Source organism: Lepidochelys olivacea (genome assembly GCF_965140295.1).
Source record: "Lepidochelys olivacea isolate rLepOli2 genome assembly, chromosome: 2".
NCBI classification, from domain to species: domain Eukaryota; kingdom Metazoa; phylum Chordata; order Testudines; family Cheloniidae; genus Lepidochelys; species Lepidochelys olivacea.
Genome location: NC_140412.1, coordinates 243,488,048 through 243,511,929, shown reverse-complemented (window position 1 = coordinate 243,511,929; position 23,882 = coordinate 243,488,048). Strand labels below are relative to the sequence as shown.

The 23,882-nt window shown below is 40.9% G+C and overlaps 1 protein-coding gene across 6 annotated transcripts in view; it reads right to left on the bottom strand.

The window, feature by feature from the left end:
- Window positions 1-23,882, bottom strand: part of CREM (cAMP responsive element modulator) — a 73,717-nt gene that overhangs the window by 25,999 nt on the left and 23,836 nt on the right. For 2 of the 6 annotated variants that reach the window (XM_084619561.1, XM_084619559.1), the window contains exons 3-5: window positions 15,325-15,471; window positions 8,596-8,693; window positions 8,145-8,287 (exon numbers count right to left, since the gene is read on the bottom strand). In XM_084619561.1, the coding sequence (XP_084475687.1) occupies window positions 8,145-8,287; window positions 8,596-8,693; window positions 15,325-15,471 (388 nt within the window). Of the gene's footprint in view, window positions 1-8,144; window positions 8,288-8,595; window positions 8,694-15,324; window positions 15,472-20,084; window positions 20,107-23,882 lie in introns of those variants that run through there. The other 4 variants (XM_084619562.1, XM_084619565.1, XM_084619560.1 and 1 more) reach the window with 4 other exon arrangements.

The following is a 23,882-nucleotide window of genomic DNA, read 5'->3' as shown; positions in this document are numbered from 1 at the left end:
TATAATACCCACTTAGAAACATCATTTAAGGAGTACCCATTCCCCGGGAAGAAGTAAATGCTCTTTCTATGCAGGTATTTAAACTGCACACATCACCAAAGTATTTAAATGTTGCTGTGTGATAGTACATAAAAATCTATTATAAGCATAGCAGTGTTGCCAACTCATGATTTTACTGTGAGGCTCATGTTACTTGGTGTGTTTCTTAAAGTCTCAGCTTCTGGAGTCATAAGAGTTCAGGAGAATCTCAGCTTTCATTATTTTTAAAAAGTAAGTTTTTGCCCCTCATGGTTGTGGAAAAAGGCTGTAAAATGTGAAACCTAAAGTATAAGATAAATAAAAATATATTTATTATTTTTTAATCTTATGATTTTTAAACATATTAGATGATTTCGGGGGGTCTTGACTTCCGATTTTTGAATACCTGAGGTCAGCAATACAGGATGTTTTTCTTTAAAATGCAACACAGTGCATTAAGCTTAGCCCATATCAGAGGGCCTTCAATTACTGACAGTTGATCTAGACACAAGATACACATACTGGTACTTCAAGTGGTTAAAACTTTTGAAAGGTAGGGGTGTTCGTGTTCCAGTTTCTTTGCACAAAGGGCCAGATAAGATGGTGCAGGTGCCCTCCAGCTAGCTTGTAGAGTATTGGAAAATTCCCCCTGTATAGAACGTTGAGTGAACCAGCTGACCTTGCATGAATCACTGAGGCATGGTTCAATCCCACATCCAACCTGACTCTAGCACAGCAAGTCCACACAGGATATTCTATATGTCACAAGTCAAGACAGACTCCAGAAGGCACCAGAAAAAAGAAAGGAGGTGGAGTAGCAGTCCTGCTCCCGCCACTGTTGCCAACTTTCACACTGTAAATACGTACCCCGACTTTCACAATAAGCCAAAAATCAAGCCAATCCCTAAGAACCCCAACACTCTGTGTGACTAGATCCCCCTGTTGTGCAGTTTGGGACTGTGGTAGGCTCGCTGTGCACCTCTGATTTTCTCCCCCCTTTGCCCCTGCTTGCCAGGAGCTGATCAAAAACAGAATCAACAAGCTACAAGCCCAACAAGCTACAAGACAAAAACTAGCCAACAAACAACTCACAAGCCAATTAAGCCAAAAACAAGCCCAAATTCTGCATTTTTTTCATGGGTTTGGTATTTCTGCTCCCCACAAGCCTGGGATGCACAAGATGTTCCATCCCAGAAACAACACATTTGAGCGCATCCATATGACTAGTGAGATGAAGGACCAGAGGTACCTAGGACTCCTGGTGTTGTACAATCCCTCCAATGGAAACCCTGTCAACTTCCTGCAGGATCATATAGAGATGCTGCCCAGCATGGTATTGGAATACCCCAGATTTCTTGTCCTTCACAACTTCAACATTCACAGACAATGTCAATTCTACAGCAGCATATGTTCTAATGGCTTACATGGAAACCATTGGATTCTCCCAGGCAATCTCTGGACCTATGCATGCAGCCAGAGATAAGTTGGATCCTATCTTCAGTCCGGGACTGGCAACTGGAAACTTCACCAGCATACCAATCTCCTGATCCAATCATCACCTCATCCAGGCAGAGATCAGACCCTTCTCTCCTTCCCATCAGGTAGTGACCAACCAAAGCTGGTCCTCCCCTGAAGATTCCTGAACACCCTACATTTTCCATTCATCCCAGGAGAACAAGCCACCCAAATACAAGGCCAAGGTGCAAATGAGTTTGTACAACAGTACAGTACCGTGTTGTCCACTACTATCAACAGCTTGGCCCAAGCCATCCATTCACACAGACAACAATGATCACTATGAGTCTCAGATGAGCTATGGCAGATGAAGTGCACATCTAGAAAGGTAGAATTCCAGAGATTCAAAAAACATTTTAAATCCCTCTACCATAGCACAAAATAACACTTACAAGACTATGCCACTGCAGTAAAGATGGCAAAATGAGCCTTCTACTCCTTCAGAATCAACATGGCAGAATCAAGGCCTACAGAGATATCTTGCATAGTGAATTGCCTAATCAACCCAGACTGCATAGGCTGAACATCCAAATAATAAAGCTTTGAAGAACTGTCAACAATCTTTAATTATAAGATTAACTAAATACATACATACAGCTAACTGAGAAAGAAAATTCTACCCCTAACTAGATTGCATTACCCTCCCCATGACCGAGTTTGGTCCCATCACACATGCCAAAACTCAAGAAACCCTGAAAAAATATTAGAATCACAATCAGTGAAACAGATCTATTTCCCTCCCGACCAGTAAAAGCCAGTGAAGAACTATTAAGCAAAGTTCTAATGGAAACAGTCAATGCCTCTTTCAGAGAAGCACATCTACCAAACTCCTAGAAAAATACAATAGTTTGCCCAACTCTCAAGAAGCCAACACTCAACCCTGAAAATCTTTCCAACTACTGTCCCATCTCCAATCTCCTGTTTCTGGGCAAAATAATTTAGAAAATAGTAACCACTAAGCTCAGGCAACATGTGACAGCAGCCAATCTCCTGGATACCTCACAATCAGGACTCACCACAGTGAGGGCTCCAGTGGCACTAAAAGATTATCTCTTCATGGCCATGGACACAAGTAAAATCAACATGCTTATACTGTGGACCTCTCCGCACACTTTGATACAATGGACCACCAAGTATTACGAACACATCTACATGACATAGCAGGAGTAAATGGCCGCCAGTATAGACTCCTATTGTTCCTCTCCAACAGAACTCAGAGAATGGAGATAAACAACTGCTCCTCCTCTCCAAAGGCCCTCACCTGTGACGTCCCACAGGGATCCATACTATCCCCACTTCTCTTCAATACATAAGATCACTGGGAGAGTTAATGAGACATCAAAGGCTTAGCTGCCAACATTATGCCGATGCCATTCAACTCTCTCTCTCTCATTCTCAGCTGATGTAACCACTGCCTCTACTAACATGTCAGAATGTATACAGGAAATTAGTTTTTGGATGAAGAGAAGCTGGACTGAACTGAGCCCAGGCAAGACTGATGTGATGCTGGACAGAAAGGTGAAATATTTCCAAGAGCTAATCAAGATGTTGTCTCCACCTTCCATCTAAGACATATAGTCCTCACTCATCAAAGGGCTGCGAAGGCATACAGGCTCTCAGTGTCCTGTTTTAACTCTTCGCTATGCTGGGTAGCATTAGTTGCCAAAAATGACTTTTTTTTTAACCTCCAGTTTGCTAGGGACCTTCATCCCTTCCTCCATCCTACACACCCTGAAATTGACAAAGGAGAAGTGACCAGGGCATCCTTACACTGTGTTGATTCTTGGCTGACATAACAGCTCCTTAGGATTGTAAGTGGCTGGAATGAAGTGACAAACTTGCTGTGGCTGAGGATCTGTGCTTAGAAGCTCAAGACCGAAAGGAAGTAGTTAGGCAAAATGGTATATTTTTATAAAACAATAGTAAATTCCAAATGGTCAAACCTAAATTTCAACTGCCACTATTTAGCAGGAACTGACCATCAATACTACAACTTGGATTGACTCTCAACTCTAACTTTTCTTTCACATGACAATTCTGACAACAACGAAAAGCATCTCAAGAAACATTTTGCTGTAATTCCCTTAAACAAAGGTAGATCCAATATACTGAGTTCACTGCAATAAAAGGTGGACGGGATTTTGTTTTAAGGTTTTTGTCCTTTTCACATACAATGAAGAACTTTTTCAGATCTAGTTAATGAACTATTAAATTATGGAGTAAGAAAACTGCTTGCAAAAAGATACAGATTTAAAAACAGAGATCCCAAACCAGGCTCATCGTCACATATGAAGGTTGATATCTGCATTCTTGAACAGTGCCTAATATTGAAGCATACTGCTGCAAATGTATTTAACAAATACTGTACATGAAATCAGTCTAAAAATGCAGAACATGTTGTTCTAAGCTATCAGCATGACTTCTTATTTGAGGGAAGAAAAGCATGCAGCAGGACACTTCTAGATCAGGCTCAAGCCAAAGCCTTTTAAAAATTAGATTAAATAAAATTTCATTAAATTTCTTATGGACTCTGCTAATTCAAGCAGACATTGGTGATAAATTTCTTTTGCTTATTGCAAAGTAGATGTCTTACTGAACAAATATTCCAATTAAAATAGAGAAAAACGCCTGCACTACTAGTCAGTACAGTTTTGGTGAATTATAACAAAGGAAAGTGATATGCAATTACAATTTTAAAAATTCTTGTTACTAAAATTTGCACTTAATTTCATATTAAAACGTTAAATTTCTTAAAGAAACTCACTAAACAGTCGCAAAAATAATCAGAATAAAGTTTTAAAGAGTTCTTTCAGATTAGACAAGAGCGATCCCTGAGCCAAAAGAGGGAAGATGGCCATGTGGAGAGTATTTTCTCCAAAGAATCCCAAAATGAAAGTGGAAAAGCATGGAGTAGACTCATGCAAGAATGCCCAGGATTGCTGCTGACATCCTGAAGCCCAGGAGCTGGTGGTCCTGATTAATGCAATTATGGGAGTTCTTCAGGCTTTACTGAACAACACCTCAGATCTTAGCCACCAGGAGGAAGACAATGATGTGACTAGTGAAAACACAGGTCCCCAGATTGCCTGGCTGTTGAGTTAAGATGTTTTAACTCCCAGTTCATCGCAAACCTGTAGGACTGAAGATTCATTGTATGTCTGTTACAATACACCTCCACAGACCCTACGGAGTTCCCCTTGTACGACAAAGATGATAAATGTCTCATTGCAACTAGAACCAACCCAACCCAAAACTAACAGACCGGTGATATTTAAGAAGAAAAAATAATTTTGGCATTAATGGTGGCTACATGATTTCAGACATGGGGAACATAGTTAAGAAAAGTAAAAGTTTGAAAACATGACCAAAGGAATTTTTACACAGAAAGAAGATTTATTCTTTGTAGCACTCAGTAATAGTATTTGATACTAATGGAAATGTTTAACCCTTTACACATAAGGCCCAATTCTGTTTCCATTCAGATCAGCATCCAAATTCATACTGACTACAACAAAGCAAAATTTAACTATAATTCATATAGAGCTTCTTTTATATGTACTGAAAGTTGCTGCGTAGCATAAGTAATCATTGAATTTGTGTTTAATTTCCAAATGCAGATAGTTTCTTCTGGCACTTATTTTCTTTTCAGTTTTGGATACATTCAACAACTCTATTACTTTGTGTTTTGCTACTTCCATTCCTTCAAGCCTATCCAGGTTTTCCTGAAAAGGCTACGTTTTGGAATGAATTCTTCACATTTTTTAATATAACTTCAATGCTGAGACTCTTGACAAAACTGTAGTTTGGTCAGGACGACCCAAAATGAAAAGCTGAACACAACTAATAAATAGTGGTACAAGTTGTGAGCAGCTCCCAAGAGGTCCTGAGCACTCCTATTGCAGTCACTGGGAATTTAGGAATCAGCATCTAGCAGGAGTGACTATCAATGCCCTTACTTTTCAGACCCAACAAATTTAAGGACTTTTATATTCTACAGCAGGGTTCTCAACGTTTTTCTTTCTGAGCCCTCCCCCCTCTCCCCGCCCATGCTAGAAAAACTCGACTGCCCACCTGTGCCACAACAACTGGTTTTCTGCAAATAAAAGCCTGGTCGGCATTAGGGGATAGCAAGAGGGGCAATTGCCTGGGGCCCCATGCCACAGAGGCCCCCACAAAGCTAAGTTGCTCAGGCTTCAGCCGCAGTCCCGGGTGGCAGGGCTCAGGGACCTGGGCTTCAGTCCCATGCGGTGTGGCTTCAGCTTTCTGCCCTGAGCCTCAGCAAGTCTAACACTGGCTCTGCTAGGCGGACCACCTGAAACCTGCTTGCAGCCCCCCACGAGGCCCCGGACCCCTGGTTTTGAAACACTGTTCTACAGAACCTTAATTTGGTCATCACCATTAACATCTCTACAACCAGAGTAATAATGAATATTTAGAATAGTAATTAGTAGTTCAGTGTTAAACGTAAATTTTGTTTTCATAGAATCATAGAATATCAGGGTTGGAAGGGACCTCAGCAGGTCATCTAGTCCAACCCACTGCTCAAAGCAGGACCAACACCCAACTAAATCATCCCAGCGATGGCTTTGTCAAGCCTGACCTTCTCAGTGTTGATAAAATCATTTTACTTTTACAAATGATAAAGAATAGCTAGAGGAATTCTAAGAACATTTAAAGAATTAATTTATTTAGAAAGAGCCATCTATCCTTTTCTAAGTTCCATTGTTAACATTTTAATAGGAGTCCTCTGTTCTCATTTACATGCTTCAGAAGAAGCAGACCTCCTTGCCATTTTCCTGCCATTGTGTAGGAGAAAATACACTGCTGTTTTTAATAAAAATCTTCATTATTTTGACACGAGAAGACCTGAGACATAAATGACTCACTGTAACAGTAAATTCTTTGTTTTTAATGCTATAAAAAACTTTATATAAAAAGGAAAAAGATTAAAGGAAATTCAACCTACAGAAGAGAAATGACTGCAAAATCTAACATTCATAGTGAGGTGTGAAATGTTTGACACGTAAATAAAGCAAAAAAAATCTTTGAGGAATACTGCTATGAAGCTATTTTTTCTACCACTGTTTAGAGAAAAAGGATGAGCAGTTCGAAATTGTAGCTTATGGTTAATTCCATACAGAAAAATTATTATTAATGCGACAGGAAGATTGGAAGATCAATCAATCAAAAGTCAGAAAACTGAGAGATAAGCGAGAAAGTTCCATTGTACCTTTCCCTCCTGTGCTTATCCCTAAATTATGGTCTCTATCTCATTACAAATTATATGTCAATTCATACCATAAACAATGTTATGTTTATATCATGGAGGTCATGGTCATTCTCTGCTTCAGCCCCAGGGGCTGTGGGACTCAAGTTGGCAGCCAGCGGGGCCCTGGCAGGGTTCCAGTGACAGGCGACAGCAGCGACAGGGGGCCCCCTGCAAGGTTCCAGCAACAGGTGACAGACTCCTGAGGGGGCCCTCCTCAGGGTTCCGTCAACGGGGCAACAGCCTCGTGCAGGGGCGGAGGACGCCTCGGCAAGTGGCTGGGGTGTGCCATTTTCTCTTTGGGAAATACGGTCACTCTGCAGCTCCCAGCTACCACTGGCAGAGGGGGAACCCCAGAGCTCCCAGCCACCATGGAGGCGGGGGAAACCATAGAGACACATTTCAGAGTAGCAGCTGTGTTAGTCTGTATTCACAAAAAGAAAAGGAGTACTTGTGGCACCTTAGAGACTAACCAATTTCTTTGAGCATAAGCTTTCGTGAGCTACAGCTCACTTCATCGGATGCTGTGTCTCATCGGAGACACAGCAGCAAAAGTCACAGACAGGTCACAGCTTCTGTGCATTTTTGTTTATTGCCGATGATGTGTCCATGACTTTTATTAAAAATAACCATGACAAAATCTTAGCCTTAACCATAAATAGGATGAAAACTATAATTTGTACAATGTGACATGCAATAAGTTACCATACAGTACACACATTCTTCAGATGACTTGATTACTGACACAAGTAGAAATTAAAATACAATGAATACTCTATTTCACACCACATAATTTGATAGTATTGATATTTTGCATTAGATTAGCAAAATGGTATTACATTTTTAAGACAAAAAGTGAGCCATAGTCACATACAACTTTGTATTGCACTGTATTGATGTTTTAATCAACATTTTCCAATCAACATGCGCATTTAATACAACTTTAAAACAATACAGTTATAAAAAATTCTAATAATATACAAATACAAATACCTGTCTATGGAAAAGACAAGAGAGACACCTACATTTTGCTCGTTCAGCCAATACCTGGTTCTTCCATTCTTTAAAGCACAGTACAATTTCAAAATGACCCCAAGTTTGGGAAATTAACAGAGGCTTTGAGGTTGGGGGGAAACAGACAAGAAAAAGTTTTATTTTTGCTAATATGATGTGGCAGAAGATGCAATCTGCAATCCTCTTGGACAAATATGAAGATAAATCTCATTCACTTTTTCCTGGTCCAAATAGTTCTCTCTATTTTTCACTCTGCTATTTTTAAATTCAGCAAAAGATAGTATCAGATTTTTTTAAATTAAAATGCTATACTGTATCTTAGCATACATACTGTATTGCCCTGTGCTAGTCTGATATAGGCTGGTTGGTACTGCCATTGCAGGGATGCCAGAAGGTGTTCCTTCTTCCTCTGACTTTTCCTCTTCAATCTTAGGGACACCAGTAGGATCAGAAGATAGTTCATTCAGAATTTTTCTAAAACATAATTTAAACAATTTAATTTAAACTACAGATTTAAAATCAATGCCCGTATGAGAAACATTTTGAGGACTGTCTTTTACTGATATTTATACTATGAGTAGCATGTATGGAATGTTGTAGCCGTGTTGGTCCCAGGATATTTGCGAGACAAGGTGGGTGAGGTAATATCTTTATTGGACCAACTTCTGAATGGTGATAGAGACAAGCTTTCGAGCACACACAGAGCTCTTCTTCAGGTCATAACAGTAGTAATACGAGTAGTATGTGGCAGTTAAGCTCATTTTAAAAAAGCATAAACTTACCGGTATGAAGGCCTTCTTGAAAGAATCTCTCTACGTTTTTGAGAATCAGTTACACCCTCCGAGTCTGCAGAGTCCTCTGCATTTGCAACTGATGTTACCTATAATTCCAAAATTTCTGAAATTCATCATCTTATACAATACAGATGCTGGTAACAGGGTTGTGACACTACACCACATATTCTTCATAGAATTATTGTTATAATATGATTATAGCATATCTAAGACATATTTTATGCAAGATGGGTCTTGTGAGCTATCATTGGAAAGATTATGATTTACTGAATAGGATTATCATATTTGTATGCATGTATCATTTTTGTATCTAAAGTTAGGAATATTGACTATACATCTGTACTACAAAAGTGTTTGCACCTGGGGAATGCCCACCAGACAAAATGCAATCAGTGTGGCTGGTTAGCTGGGGACCAGGCAATGAACCATTAGGGAGAACAAAAGGTCTTTGAAGATGCTAATCTCCCACATTCCTGGGATGCTACAAACAAGACCTTTGACTCATGGCTACTTTGACACTGCAGGGCCATGTGATCATGTCACCTGGTACTGGACTCCATGATAGAATACCAGTATTTTTCCATGGCAGGGAGAGGGGGAGGAACCACACTGGAAAACAAAGGATTCCCGGCATATGTAAGTCAGGGAAGTCCTGACCTATGTAAGTCAGGGAAGTGACATAATGAGTGGTTGTTCTTCACTGAATCCCTGCCCAGGAAGACTGCTGGAAACATCTAAGAAACAAAGACAGAGATAGGGAGAAGCACTGAGCTCTATCTTCTGTAGTTAATAACCTTGTTTTGTTTTCTCTAAAACCAGTTTGTGGAATTCATAACTGGGGTGCAAAAAACTGTGCATATCTTCCTCCACATTGAGGGAGGGAGGGAGTGAATTTTATGAGCTTACGCTGCACAATTCTCAGTGCAGTGCAAGACAATAACATTTTGGATTTACACTCCAGAGGAGGTGTGCACTTGAGTGCTGGGCAATTCCTTAGCTGAAGCCTTCCCATGCAGTGCTGATTTCAGTGTCTGTGTCTTTCTGCAGCTGGGTGTGTCCCTACCTATGTGTGTGCTGGAGAGGCTTGAGGGCCTGGTTCAGCAGGACAGTGTAAGGGAGTCCAGGGTGGTGGAACAGGCAGGCTCAGTGGCACCCCAGTGTATCAGATGGCATCCCGGGGGTGGGGGCAACCCATCACAAGGGTGAATGACTTATAGGCTACATATACACTATGAGCTAGGCTGTGATTCCCTGCTCATGCACACATACTTGCATTAGTTCTGATCGAGCAAGTACAAGCATAAACAACAGCATAGCCACATTAACACAGGTAGGGGGAATGGAAGCACAGCTTAGCTGTGGATACATATTTGGCACATCTGGGCTGTGCCTCCGTTGCTACCACACGTGCTACCACAGCCTCACTGCCATTTATACTTGCGCTAGCTTGGCAAGAGCTAACGCAAGAGCGTGTACACAAGCAGAGGAATCACACTGCTAGCTTTTAGTGTAGACATAGCCTTACTCTGCCCAGGTCTATCAGAGCAGGGATTGCTCCAGCCGGCCGGCTAGCGACCACTGCCAGGGGCCGCTAGAGCAGTGGCTGGTGTGGCTGTCCCAGGGGCCAGCAGCTTGGGCAGCCTTGGGGTCAGCCACACAGGCCCCTGCAGAAGTTGTGGAGATCAGGGAAAATCACGGAATCTGTGACTTCTGCGACCTCCATGACAGACATGGAGCCCTACATGTAAATAATTTCCATGTTCAGTGTGGTGGAACCTTGAAATTTGGTACGCTCATTCATTATAAACTATAGGACTATGCCCAAATTTGAATTCTGACATTTCCATCATAGATCACCAACCGGACACCAATTTGAAACATACATTAATTTTTTTCTGTGCGGTGATCTCCAGTTTGGAGAAATAAAGGTAATCCAAATTCTATATTTCTAATTTTAGCCAAAAAAACGTCAGAGGTGAATGCATACATCCATGTTGTTAATCACATCCATTCAAAAATGTAGATTGCCATCAGCTAGTAAAACATAACCATTTCTTAAATTGCAATTATAGCATTAATCAATTTCAACTTAATACCAAAGTCAAACTAAATACTAAATGCAAAATGTCATACGAACATAACTTTAACTTTAACTTCAATGCTAATGCACAATATACATGACATGCAAAAGTTAAAGTTGCTGTGATAACCTCACCACAGCCACAGAAATTAAGTTACCATCCAGAAATTAAGGAATACGTTTAAAAACATAAATGATCATCCAAAATACTACATACCACATGTGCACAGGGGCTAGGTTAGTATTAGTGTGCAAACTTTAACTTTAGAACTTTCTTGACTTTTGTGAGTTGACATTTTCACATTTTCTTAGAGTTGCATTAGCACCATTTTTTACATATTAATTTCAGGTTGGGAGATTTTAAATGCAAAAAACTGCACAGCTAAACCACAGTCTATACCAGCAGATATTATTTTGTGCAAAACTGAAACTGCGATTAACTGAGTAAGGCAAAACACTATTTACATGATTCATTTAACTGCTCAGTCCACAGTTGTGTAGGATATGCGCAAAAGTGGAACTGTGCAGTTACATTAGTTAAATGGAAAATAGCATATTCACATAGAGAAAAGCAAAAACTACATTTTTTGTAGATTAGGTAATTTAGATAGTCTAACTATTAACTTAATTCAACAAAAGTGAGCTAGAAGTCTAACAGAGTCAGACTTGGACACAGTAAAGGTTCCTACACCTGGACCTAACATCAGAAAAGATAGAACTCAGACTATTGCTGTACCTGTCTCACATAACCTAGGGCCCTAAATGCTTGTGGCACAAAGCAGAACTTGAGTGGATCCGAAAGGGCATGACTTCCTGGAAGATTCTGAAAACTTGTGGCATTAGGACACCTCATCCCAAAAGTATAAACAGTCAGAGACCATGACTTCAAAGACCTATAGGTTACTGTAAACAAAAGAAACCTAACGTCTCTTTTCCTTTACTGATTTAACTGCAATTCCATTTCTGCTCAAAACCATTTTGCTCAAAACAGTATGGCGCTTGCTAGGATAGTGTGCGACATACACAGTAAAATGAAGCATCCACATAATTCAAAAACATAATGAGAGGTACTTCTGCAACTGTGCACAAACCTAATTTTAAACTAGACTGCAAAACCCAGCTCGGATGAGCAGAATCAATTTGTGGAGGTTCTGCTCATTTCTCTCACAGAAATCACGAAGATTGGCAAAGGGGACTTAAAAAAGTTGCCTTAAGGATTCCCTTAGCCTAGGCACAGGGTCACTCCAAGGCAGGTTGGAGGCATGTCAGCGGTCCAAGGGGCAAGGCAGGAACATGATGCTATCCAGCAATAATGTCAGGCAGAGTGGTCTCCTTGAGGACCCTTCTCTGATGTGCACTGCTGAGATACATTAGGACAGTGGTTCTCAACCAGAGGTCCGGGGCTCCCCTGGGGGCTGCAAGCAGGTTTCAGGTGGTCTGCCAAGCAGGGCCAGAGTTCGACTCACTGAGGCTCATGGCAGAAAACTGCAGCTACACCACATGGGTCTGAAGCCTGGGTCCTTGAGCCCTGCCCACCCAGGGCTGAAGCCGAAGCCTGAGCAACTTAGCTTTGTGGGGGCCTCTGTGGCATGGGGCCCCAGGCAATTGCCCCACTTGCTATCCCCTAGTGTCAGCCCAGGATTTTATATGCAGAAAATCAGTTGTGGCACAGGTGGGCCGTGGAGTTTTTATATCATGTGTGTGTGCATGAGGGGGAGGGAGGGAGAGGAGAGGCGGGACAACTCAGAAAGAAAAAGGTTGAGAACCCCTGCACTAGGAGACCTAGCCTCAAGTATGTAGCATACATCTTCAAAATGTGGAGAAAGTGGCCAAAATCAATACATGTAATTTCTTGGCTATCTGTACATATAATTGGGGGTTATACCAATGAAAGGGCTATACAATTTGGTTGCTGTAATGAGTTCTGTAGCTATGGATTTTTTTTAATGATATGATAAAAATACTTAACACTTGCTGTTTCGTGAGGGATTACCAGAAGAAAAAAAGACTTCATTAGAGAGCAGCCAGAGCTGCTGGTTCTACAGGCTTTCACCATCTCCATTCCTTCCCAGCTCTACTCCAGCTCACAGCTCTAGATTGGTGTTTATCTACAAGGCCAAGTTAAAGTTCAAGGGCAGGGTGGGTAAAGACCCTTCAGTCCCTCTTTCTTCCTCCCTCCTATGAATCTGTTGTAGACACCTGGCAAAATGCAGAGCGGACTGGGTGGAAAACAGAAACGAACTTCAAAGAGTGAGCTGAAATGCAAAACATTCGCCACAATGCAGAGCAGTTAAGATCCCTAATTTTGGGCAACAGCTTTTTCACTCAAAAGGCTGCGGTACCCCAAAATACTCAGTCTTTGTCACCCTTCTTGTTCAACCTCTTGTGAAGCCACGGGGCAGAAGGGGGCAGGAGACTGTGTGCAGGTACAGGCACCATATCATCAATATGCAGATGACATTAAGCTTCTTTTAGTGAAACCCAGATTATACCATTTCCTCAGTGTCCCAGTGTTCAGTAGGGTCCTGGGTGAAAGCCAGCTGAATAAGGAGGTGCTGCTGATTGGATGGGGAGAATACTTTAAGGATCTGATTAAATCTATAACTGCTCATGTTATGGGGTATACTGGCCCTTTAGAACCCCGTCAGGACAGAAACACCCTCTCTCCCTTTAATAACCATATTCATAGAATCATAGAATATCAGGGTTGGAAAGGACCTCAGGAGGTCTTCTAGTCCAAACCCCCAATCAAAGCAGGACCAATCCCTAATTTTTTCCCCCCAGATCCCTAAATGGCCCCCTCAGAGATTGAACTCACAACCCTGAGGTTAGCAGGCCAATGCTCAAATCACTGAGCTATCCCTCCCCGCAAAGGTAAGGAAAAAAGGAAGCAACCAGCCAGGGTTAACTGGGCACAAGTGCTTCCTTCCTTCCACCCTGATTGTGGAAGAAGACAGAGCAGCTGTAATTGGCCCAATATCCGTTACGGGAGAGCAGTTGGTTCCTATTCCCCTAATAAAAGGGATGGTTGGTGAGAAACCCAGGGGAAATGCTTCTCTTGCTGGGTGACTTCAAGCCATGGGGCAAATATTTTATTTTTTTTATGTTTGTTCCAAACTAAACTGAGTTGAAAAATGGTGATTATAGCAAGTGAGAAGGGCTCTCAGATATTTGTTTGTTTTATTGGTAGAGCTGAGTCTGCTGTACATTACTTTTGAAAGCAGTATTTTCTTTTGAAACTCAAACACTGGTGCGGCTGCCAAAGTGTGGTCCAGCCCAAAGCTTGGGCCTCCTACTCCTGTAGTCCACTATCTTGGGTTCTTGCCAGGCTCCATACTACATACATGTCCCAGATAGCAGCAGGGCGAGAAGTTCAGTATTTCACTTTCCACTGGTTAAGAGAATGTACTCCTCCCTCACAGACACATCCTCACCATGTTTATACGTCTCTTTGTTATCTAACTGGGGCTAAACTTGAAAGCTACTCAGAAGCTTCAGCGAATGCAGCATGTGGCTGCCTGCCTTTCAAGCAGTCCAGTGAGAACATATTGCTCTTGTGCTCTATGTGTTGCCAAATAATTTCTGGGTGAAATTTGAGGTCTCTCAAGTCCTTGATAAGAGTGGTTAGATTCCAGTTGTCTAAGAGATCACCTCTCTTTGGAAGGAACACTTTTCACTGTCAAGAGTAAAATTTGAGTGAGCTGAGGACAGGATTAGCAGGGCCGGCTCTAGGCACCAGCAAACCAAGCACATGCTTGGGGCGGCACTTTTCAAGCGTGGCATTCCGCCCCCCTGCCCCCCCCCCTTTTTTTTTTTTTGCTTTGGCGGCATTCCCCTTGGGGCAGCAAAAAGCCTAGAGCCGGCCCTGAGGATTAGGCAAGGTATTGCCACTCACAGCAAATACTCCTAAACCACTTCAGTAGTAGTTGTAAGATATTTTTATTCAGTCTTTTCACTTATGAGAAGCTCTGAAAACTCCTGGTGCTTAGTACACTGGTCCCCGTCCTCTAACTTAAACAAGATCAGGCTTGTGAAGGTTTGCCAAATATATGCTACTTGTTTTGTAGCCATTTTTAATTTTTATCGACCAGTATATCATGTAAAGCAAACCCAGATGCAATAATGGATGCTGCTAATTATAAACAATAAGAAGAGAAGCTGTATTTATAATACTTTTATTTGTATTGCTCCCAGATACTCTCAATGGGGCCCCATTATTCTAGACTTTCTACTAATACATTGAAGAGATAATCTACGCACTGAAAAGTTAATAATCCCATTTGAGACAAGGAGGAGCAGAACAACCAATGAGGAAACAAAGTGGAAAAGTCATTAAAATAGGACCATGTGATTATACAAGTTTGCTATTGCACAAATTGAGGGTTCCAAGGCATCATTTCTTTAAAAGATAAACAAGAAATATAAATGAATCTCTACACACCACCTGCCTAGCTATTGTCAGTTGGCCATTACCCCTGGGCATCATGGTAGAAGTGGGTTTTCTATCCACTGGTGAGAAAGAAGATGGAAAGTTGAAAATCCAAGGTGGAGGTTTCAAAACGGGGGTGGGGGAGGAGGAGAAACCACAAGCTTAAAATAATCAATATCTACAGCAAAAAATATAAAGGACAGCTAACCTGAACAGCCTGCATTGGTGTTGACTGAATCACTGATGGCTGTGTGGCTTGAATCACTCCCTGGACGTGTACAGTTTGACCAGAAGGCAACTGTACTAGAGTTACAGCTGGAGATCCTCTTCCAGCACTTGATCCAGCTACAGAAACCTGCAAAAATTATGATAATCATGTTTAAACAAAGTGCATTGTGGATTTCAATTTAATACTGCAAAAAGCAATAACACAGATAAGTTAAATGATAAAATTTTGAGCCAAACTGCAAGAAAAAAAAATACACACTATACTACTTATTACTAGGACAAAATTATTACTATTTGTGCTAATTACATACCTTTAAGCTGTCTCAAATTGGTGACCAAAAAAACCACTTGTCACTTTTTAAAATTTTGACCTTTAGTCAATTTTTCAAGGACCCGTCTGTTTTTTATTAAAGATCTCCAAGCTTTCAAAGACTAAATCTTCTACCCATGGCTTGTACTATAGGACAGAATCACAGAGCTCTCAGCTAGAAGTATCAGTATGGGGTGAACAAATCCAATCATGATAGGATACTCTCAATCAGTGGTATGAAATCCTTTGGTCCCCTTTTATCCAATCTTTGGCTTTCTACTTGTATTCTTCAGGAAGATGTTCTAATGTAGAGGACAATTTTTTCCCATAATAAAACAGTTGTATCACTAAAGCGATACTTGGATTGTAAACTCTTCAAAGCAAGGACTGTATCTGTATTATGTTCATAAAACACCTAGCACAATGGGGCAAGTGCCTCTCAACACTACTGCAATATAAACAACAATACACCACAACTGATGATTTTCAATCCTCAAGGCTGACATGGTGGAGGAATATGGTTTCTTACCCAGATTAGCAATCATGCTGGCCTCTTTTTCTTACAGTATTCTACAACAAAATCTTCCTCCTTTAATCTCTGGTGCAGTAGTAAAGCCTATCAGAGATCCAGGTATTGGTTGGGAGAAGAATATTCTAATCCCTATGGTGGAACATGTTAAATTGTATCAGTTTGTTTGCCAAAAGGTAGTCATAACCCCTTTAAAAGGCTCCAGTAAACCTTAAATAATTGACAGCACAATTTTCTCTTTTCTGGGTCTCTAAAACCAAATTTTGTGAGACATCTTGTTGAATTATGATACCTCTAAATTTAGAGCATACGCCATTCTAGATTAAAAGAACACTTAGAAATGCCTACAGCCATCCAGCTGCCAGAGATGTTGAAATGATGGAAATATTGTCCTATGGAGAGGTAAACAAGACTGAAAACAGTCATGAAGCAAAAGGAAGATTTTAAAGATTACTGTAATGGATCTGAATCTGTCTCTGGCAAATCATCCCTAATCCTGGACACAAGAAGAAAAGGTGATATAGAAGAAAAGAACAAAGACAAATTCATAGGATTTGTAGAAGATATGATGGGATAGCCTAATTTTGGCAATTAATTGATCTTTGACTATTAGCGGTAGATATGCCCAATGGCCTATGATGGGATGTCAGATGGGGTGGGATCTGAGTTACTTCAGAGAATTCTTTCCTGGGTCTCTGGCTGGTGAGTCTTGCCCACATGCTCAGGGTTTAGCTGATCGCCATATTTAGGGTTGGGAAGGAATTTTCCTCCACGGCAGATTGGCAGAGGCCCTGGGGATTTTTCGCCTTCCTCTGCAGCGTGGGGCACGGGTCACTTGCTGGAGGATTCTCTGCACCTCAAAGTCTTTAAACCATGATTTGAGGACTTCAATAGCTCAAACATAGGTTAGAGGTTTGTTACAGGAGTGGGTGGGTGAGATTCTGTGGCCTGTGTTGTGCAGCCGGTCAGACTAGACGATCATAATGGTCCCTTCTGACCTTAAAGTCTATGATTCTAATATGAACTCAGAATATGATCCAGATTTTAACTCCATGTAATTGGCGTCACACAAGAGCCATTACAAGGAACGAACAAGGGTTGATTCTAAATATTTTCAAAGTATTCTAAATTGTCAATACATACTACAGAATTATTAAACAATAAATTTGTAAGCACCTGTAAGATAATAGGGTCATAAGGAATAGCCAGCATGGATTTGTCAAGGACAAATCATACCAAACCAACCTAATTTAATTCTTTGATAGTGTCAGTGCCTAGTGCATAGGGGAAAAACAGTAGATATATGTCTTCATTTTATGAAGGCTTTTGACATAGTCCCATGTCACATTCTCATAAGCGAACTAGGGAAATGGGGTCTAGATTAAATTACTAAAAGGTGGGTGCACATCTGGTTGAAAGAGCATACTCAAAGAGTATCAATGCTTTGCTGTTAAACTGGGAAAGCGTATCTAGTGGGATCCCACAGTGGTCAGTCCTGGGTCCAGTACTATTCAGTATTGTCATTTAATGTCTTTGAAAATGGAGTGGAAAGTATGCTTATAATATTTGAAAATGACATCAAGCTGGGAAGGATTGCAAGCACTTTGGAGGACAGGATTAGAATTCAAAATGACCGTGACAAATTGGAGAACTGATCTGAATTCAACAAGATGAAATTCAATAAGGACAAGTGAAAAGTACTTCACTTAGGAAGGAAAAATCAAATGCACAACTACAAAATAGGGAATACTGGTTAGGTGGTAGTGCTGCTGAAAACGATCTGGGGGTTCTAGTGGATAACAGATTGAATATAAATCAAAATATGATGCACCGGCAAAAAAGACTAATATCATTCTGGGGTATATTAACAGGAGTGTCATATGTAAGACACGGGAGGTAACTGTCTCACTCTACAAGGCACTGGTGAGGCCTCAGCTAAAGTGCTATGTCCAATTCTGGGTGCCACAGGTTAGGAAAAATGTGAACAAACTGGAGAAAGTCGAGAGGAGAGTAACAAAAATGATAAAAGATTTAGAAAACCTGGGGTATAAGGAAAGGTTAAAACACTAGCCATGTTTAGTTTTCAGAAAAGATGACCTGGGGGACCTGATAATAGTCTTCAAATATATTAAGGGCTGTTATAAAGGGGACTGGATCAACTGTTCTCCATGTCCACTGAAGATTGGACAAAAAGCCATTGGCTTAATCTGCAGCAAGGGAGATTTTAGGTTAGATATTAGGAAAATCTTTCTAACTATAAGGGAAATTAAGCTCTGGAATTGGCTTCCAATGGATGTTGTGGAATCATTGGAGGGTTGTAAAAACAGGTTGGACAAACACCTTTTAGGGATGGTCTTAGGTTTACTTGGTTCTACAACAGTGCAGAAGTCTGAACTCGATGACTTCTCAAGGTTCCCTCCAATTCTATGTTTCTATGATTCTAAAAAGAGCCAGGCAAACATAATCACAACAAACCTTTCAATTTTTAGCTAGAGCACAGACACCAGTAATACAAAACAATACTATAACTGATATGAACAAATTCTATCACACAACTGATAGTTATTACAGCCTGTTTCCAGTACATTAGTAGGATGCATGGAATTTTCATAACAACAGGGGCTTGAATAATCAGGAGTAACCCAGCTCTGATTAACTGAAATACCTGGATAACCAAGGTGTAAGTTATGTTCCCTAGAGATGCATTAAATGAAGTTCCTGTCCTGTGGATCTCTTAAATTTTACTGAACTAAATTCTCCAGGAATGGAGAGACAGAGGAATTTCTGTAAGATCCCTTTGGAATTTAAGAAAGCCTCATGAGTGGAGCTTCAGTCAACGCAACTTTCGGCTACATATATTATTTAACCAGTTACTTCAAGTTAACTAGAGTTGTCAAAATTGGGATTGCACTGCACTGCCACAAAAAGTAGCCTTCTAACTTATGCCCAAGTTTTACATAAGCCACTTGTCCTAACATAGACATAATGTCTATTTGTGCAAATTACTGGTGTTTCTTAGGTTAAATACACTCTGGACAGCCCTAAATCTTTACCTGGCCATGTAACACTTAATACATATTCTAATACTTTCCTAATAAATAAGCACAAAAATTTAAATCAAAATTCAACATTTCTGGAAGTCAGTTTTTCTTATAACGGTTTGATTTAAAATTTGGTTGAATTGCCTGCTCTCCTATAAGGCTGCACCTTAACTAGAATATTGAACTATAAAAGCTTCTAGAGCAGGCTTTCCTTGTAAACTTAAAGGCTAATTATATATAATAGCAATTACAAGTAGTTAAGAGTCCATTTTATGCCAGATTATAACCACACAAGAAAATTTATCCAAAACTCTACCAGAGTAAAGCTTATTTAAAATTTCACAGGGAAAAATGATTTTGCTCTAATGAGTTCATATATGAGATTATGTTCCGGGTGAAAACAAGCACATTTAAAACTGGATCAAACTAAAAGTAATCTGTTCTTATTTACAGAAAGAACTACATAAATAGAAAGAACATAATCCACACATCAAACTAGTATTACATGAAAATTATTACATTTGAGTGACTTTTTCTTTTAAGATTTGCAGAACCTTAACAAAAAGTGATTTCAACACATCAGATTTACTTCTGTGATTTTTAATTGAGTTTTGTTTCTGTAACTTTGAGATTAACAATCATGTTTCCATTCTGATACTGTGTATCTTTTAAAAACAAAGTATAAATAATCCTGTACAAGTAACACTGGATTTATTTTCTTTCATTCTAAATTGTTGACTGTGTTCCAAAATTGCAGCCTTCTGCATTAACTAAAATACTAGAACATTTTGACTTGTTTATTAGGTTACTTGTGTACTGATACTGATGGAAGTAGTCTTGGCAAGCCATGCAATCCTTACGTCAATGATGAGCAATGCTGCCTACGACATCTGAATTTCAAGGCTTGCCTAGACTGCCGATTACTGAAGGCTGATGATCAGCAGTGGCAATTCAGCAACCTGAAAAACACAGTTTTAAAAACACTGAATAGTGCAATGTTACAATGCATTTCACACTGTCCCAGGCAAGCAGAGGAAAGGAAATGTTGCATCATGTAATATCATGAATCATAGAATCATAGAATATCAGGGTTGGAAGGGACCCCAGAAGGTCATCTAGTCCAACCCCCTGCTCGAAGCAGGACCAATTCCCAGTTAAATCATCCCAGCCAGGGCTTTGTCAAGCCTGACCTTAAAAACCTCTAAGGAAGGAGATTCTACCACCTCCCTAGGTAACGCATTCCAGTGTTTCACCACCCTCTTAGTGAAAAAGTTTTTCCTAATATCCAATCTAAACCTCCCCCACTGCAACTTGAGACCATTACTCCTCGTTCTGTCATCTGCTACCATTGAGAACAGTCTAGAGCCATCCTCTTTGGAACCCCCTTTCAGGTAGTTGAAAGCAGCTATCAAATCCCCCCTCATTCTTCTCTTCTGCAGGCTAAACAATCCCAGCTCCCTCAGCCTCTCCTCATAACTCATGTGTTCCAGTCCCCTAATCATTTTTCTTGCCCTTCGCTGGACTCTCTCCAATTTATCCACATCCTTCTTGTAGTGTGGGGCCCAAAACTGGACACAGTACTCCAGATGAGGCCTCACCAATGTCGAATAGAGGGGAATGATCACGTCCCTCGATCTGCTCGCTATGCCCCTACTTATACATCCCAAAATGCCATTGGCCTTCTTGGCAACAAGGGCACACTGCTGACTCATATCCAGCTTCTCGTCCACTGTCACCCCTAGGTCCTTTTCCGCAGAACTGCTGCCTAGCCATTCGGTCCCTAGTCTGTAGCTGTGCATTGGGTTCTTCCGTCCAAAGTGCAGGACCCTGCACTTATCCTTATTGAACCTCATCAGATTTCTTTTGGCCCAATCCTCCAATCTGTCTAGGTCCTTCTGTATCCTATCCCTCCCCTCCAGCGTATCTACCACTCCTCCCAGTTTAGTATCATCCGCAAATTTGCTGAGAGTGCAATCCACACCATCCTCCAGATCATTTATGAAGATATTGAACAAAACCGGCCCCAGGACCGACCCTTGGGGCACTCCACTTGATACCGGCTGCCAACTAGACATGGAGTCATTGATCACTACCCATTGAGCCCGACAATCTAGCCAGCTTTCTACCCACCTTATAGTGCATTCATCCAGCCCATACTTCCTTAACTTGCTGACAAGAATACTGTGGGAGACTGTGTCAAAAGCTTTGCTAAAGTCAAGAAACAATACATCCACTGCTTTCCCTTCATCCACAGAACCAGTAATCTCATCATAAAAGGCGATTAGATTAGTCAGCACTGAGGTGCTCAGCTCTCTCAAATGCCAATGACTGTCAACAGGCATCAAGGTCACTCAGCGCTACACAGACACTCATTTTCTGTATATTTAGAGCCAGATTGTGTCCGACTTCTGGATCAACATGAAAGAGAGGAGAAGGTGTAGGAAGGACTACACACAATCTCTATTCTGATGCTTGAACCTGCATCCATTCAAAAGGAATACTTCCCAAGGGTAGTGGCACTGCTATGGGGAAAAGGAGTTTTGAAGGTCTCCTGCTTCCCAGTTCTGTACTGATTATGAAAGATGGAACTCCTCCTGAACAAGGATTTTTTAAAAAGGCACAGAAATGCTCTCCTAAATCCCTCACCTATGACTCAAAAACTTTAGGTGTTGAAAGGACTTGGGCCTTCAGCAGAGAGAAGATTTTTATGATTGTTTTCTTTTTTATATTGTACCCCACCAACTGGTATCTGGAAATCTAATACAAAAATTAAAACAACCAACTGTCAACAACTGGCGTAAATCAAACCCATTCCTACCTCAACAAGTTCCACCCTTCATGAGATAAATATCCTGGGTACAGGCCCAAATTTTTAAAATATATCTTACATAGTATCCGCCCTCCAACCAATTAAAAATAAATCATACCTCCCCCCCGCCACCAAAAAAGGGGCTCTAGCTACTGGAGAGAAATCAAGAACAAAGGGCATTCCACCAAAACTGCTCTGTGCCCATACCCAGGAATTAAACCACGAGACAGAAAGCAAAGGTATTTTGATAAGACACAATTTCTGCAACAGTGCAAGGGCGAAGAGGTTCTCTCTAAAACAGTCAGCTCCCAAGCCACTCATGGCTTTATAATGGTATCCCTTGCTTGAACTGCACTCCAGAAAGAATTCTGAACCACTGCTCATGATGACTTGCCCCAATCAGGCTGAATGCTGACTGACTTGCCTCAATTAACCTGCATGCTGGCTAGCTGAATGTTATCTATATTCTTCAAAGTCAGTCTTAAGACTATATACCAATATAGTGACAAAAGAACAGATAACTGTGTTGAGATCTGCATCGGAAGGAACAAGTTGGTCTAGTCTGGACTCAAGAAACAAATGATCAATTTAATGAAATCCCAAGATCACAAACAACTGAGAAAAATTGTGAAAGTACCTTTTCAATCAAGGGAGTAGGTACAGTTCCCTTTCTTTTCAAATGTATTTTCCTCTACCTAGCAACACCAGCTTCATTTTTTCGTTATTGAATTTAAACCAAGCACTGAGAGAGTATGTCATAAATATAAAGGGAAGGGTAAACCCCTTTGAAATCCCTTCTGGCCAGGGGAAAGCTCCTCTCACCTGTAAAGGGTTAAGAAGCTAAAGGTGACCTCGCTGGCACCTGACCAAAATGACCAATGAGGAGACAAGATACTTTCAAAAGCTGGGAGGAGGGAGAGAAACAAAGGGTCTGTGTGTCTGTCTATATGCTGGTCTTTACCCGGGATAGACCAGGAATGGAGTCTTAGAACTTTTAGTAAGTAATCTAGCTAGGTATGTGTTAGATTATGATTTCTTTAAATGGCTGAGAAAAGAATTGTGCTGAATAGAATAACTATTTCTGTCTGTGTATCTTTTTTGTAACTTAAGGTTTTGCCTAGAGGGGTTCTCTATGTTTTTGAATCTAATTACCCTGTAAGATATCTACCATCCTGATTTTACAGGGGGGATTTCTTTATTTCTATTTACTTCTATTTTTATTAAAAGTCTTCTTGTAAGAAAACTGAATGCTTTTTCATTGTTCTCAGATCCAAGGGTTTGGGTCCGTGGTCACCTATGCAAATTGGTGAGGCTTTTTATCCAACATTCCCCAGGAAAGGGGGGGTGCAAGTGTTGGGAGGATTGTTCATTGTTCTTAAGATCCAAGGGTCTGGGTCTGTAGTCACCTAGGCAAATTGGTGAGGCTTTTTACCAAACCTTGTCCAGGAAGTGGGGTGCAAGGTTTTGGGAAGTATTTTGGGGGGAAGGACGCGTCCAAACAGCTCTTCCCCAGTAACCAGTATTAGTTTGGTGGTGGTAGCGGCCAGTCCAAGGACAACGGGTGGAATATTTTGTACCTTGGAGAAGTTTTGACCTAAGCTGGTAAAGATAAGCTTAGGAGGTTTTTCCATGCAGGTCCCCACATCTGTACTCTAGAGTTCAGAGTGGGGGAGGAACCTTGACAGAGTAGAAAAACTGAATATTCCAGGTTTGATGTGGAAACACAGAGTTCATTTTCATCAACTTAATGATAATACTGCAGTTCAAAAGGCCTTTCTTCAACAGCCTTACATACATGAGGGTGACCGGATGGAATGCTGTGGGACCTTCACTAGGAGAGGACATGCAA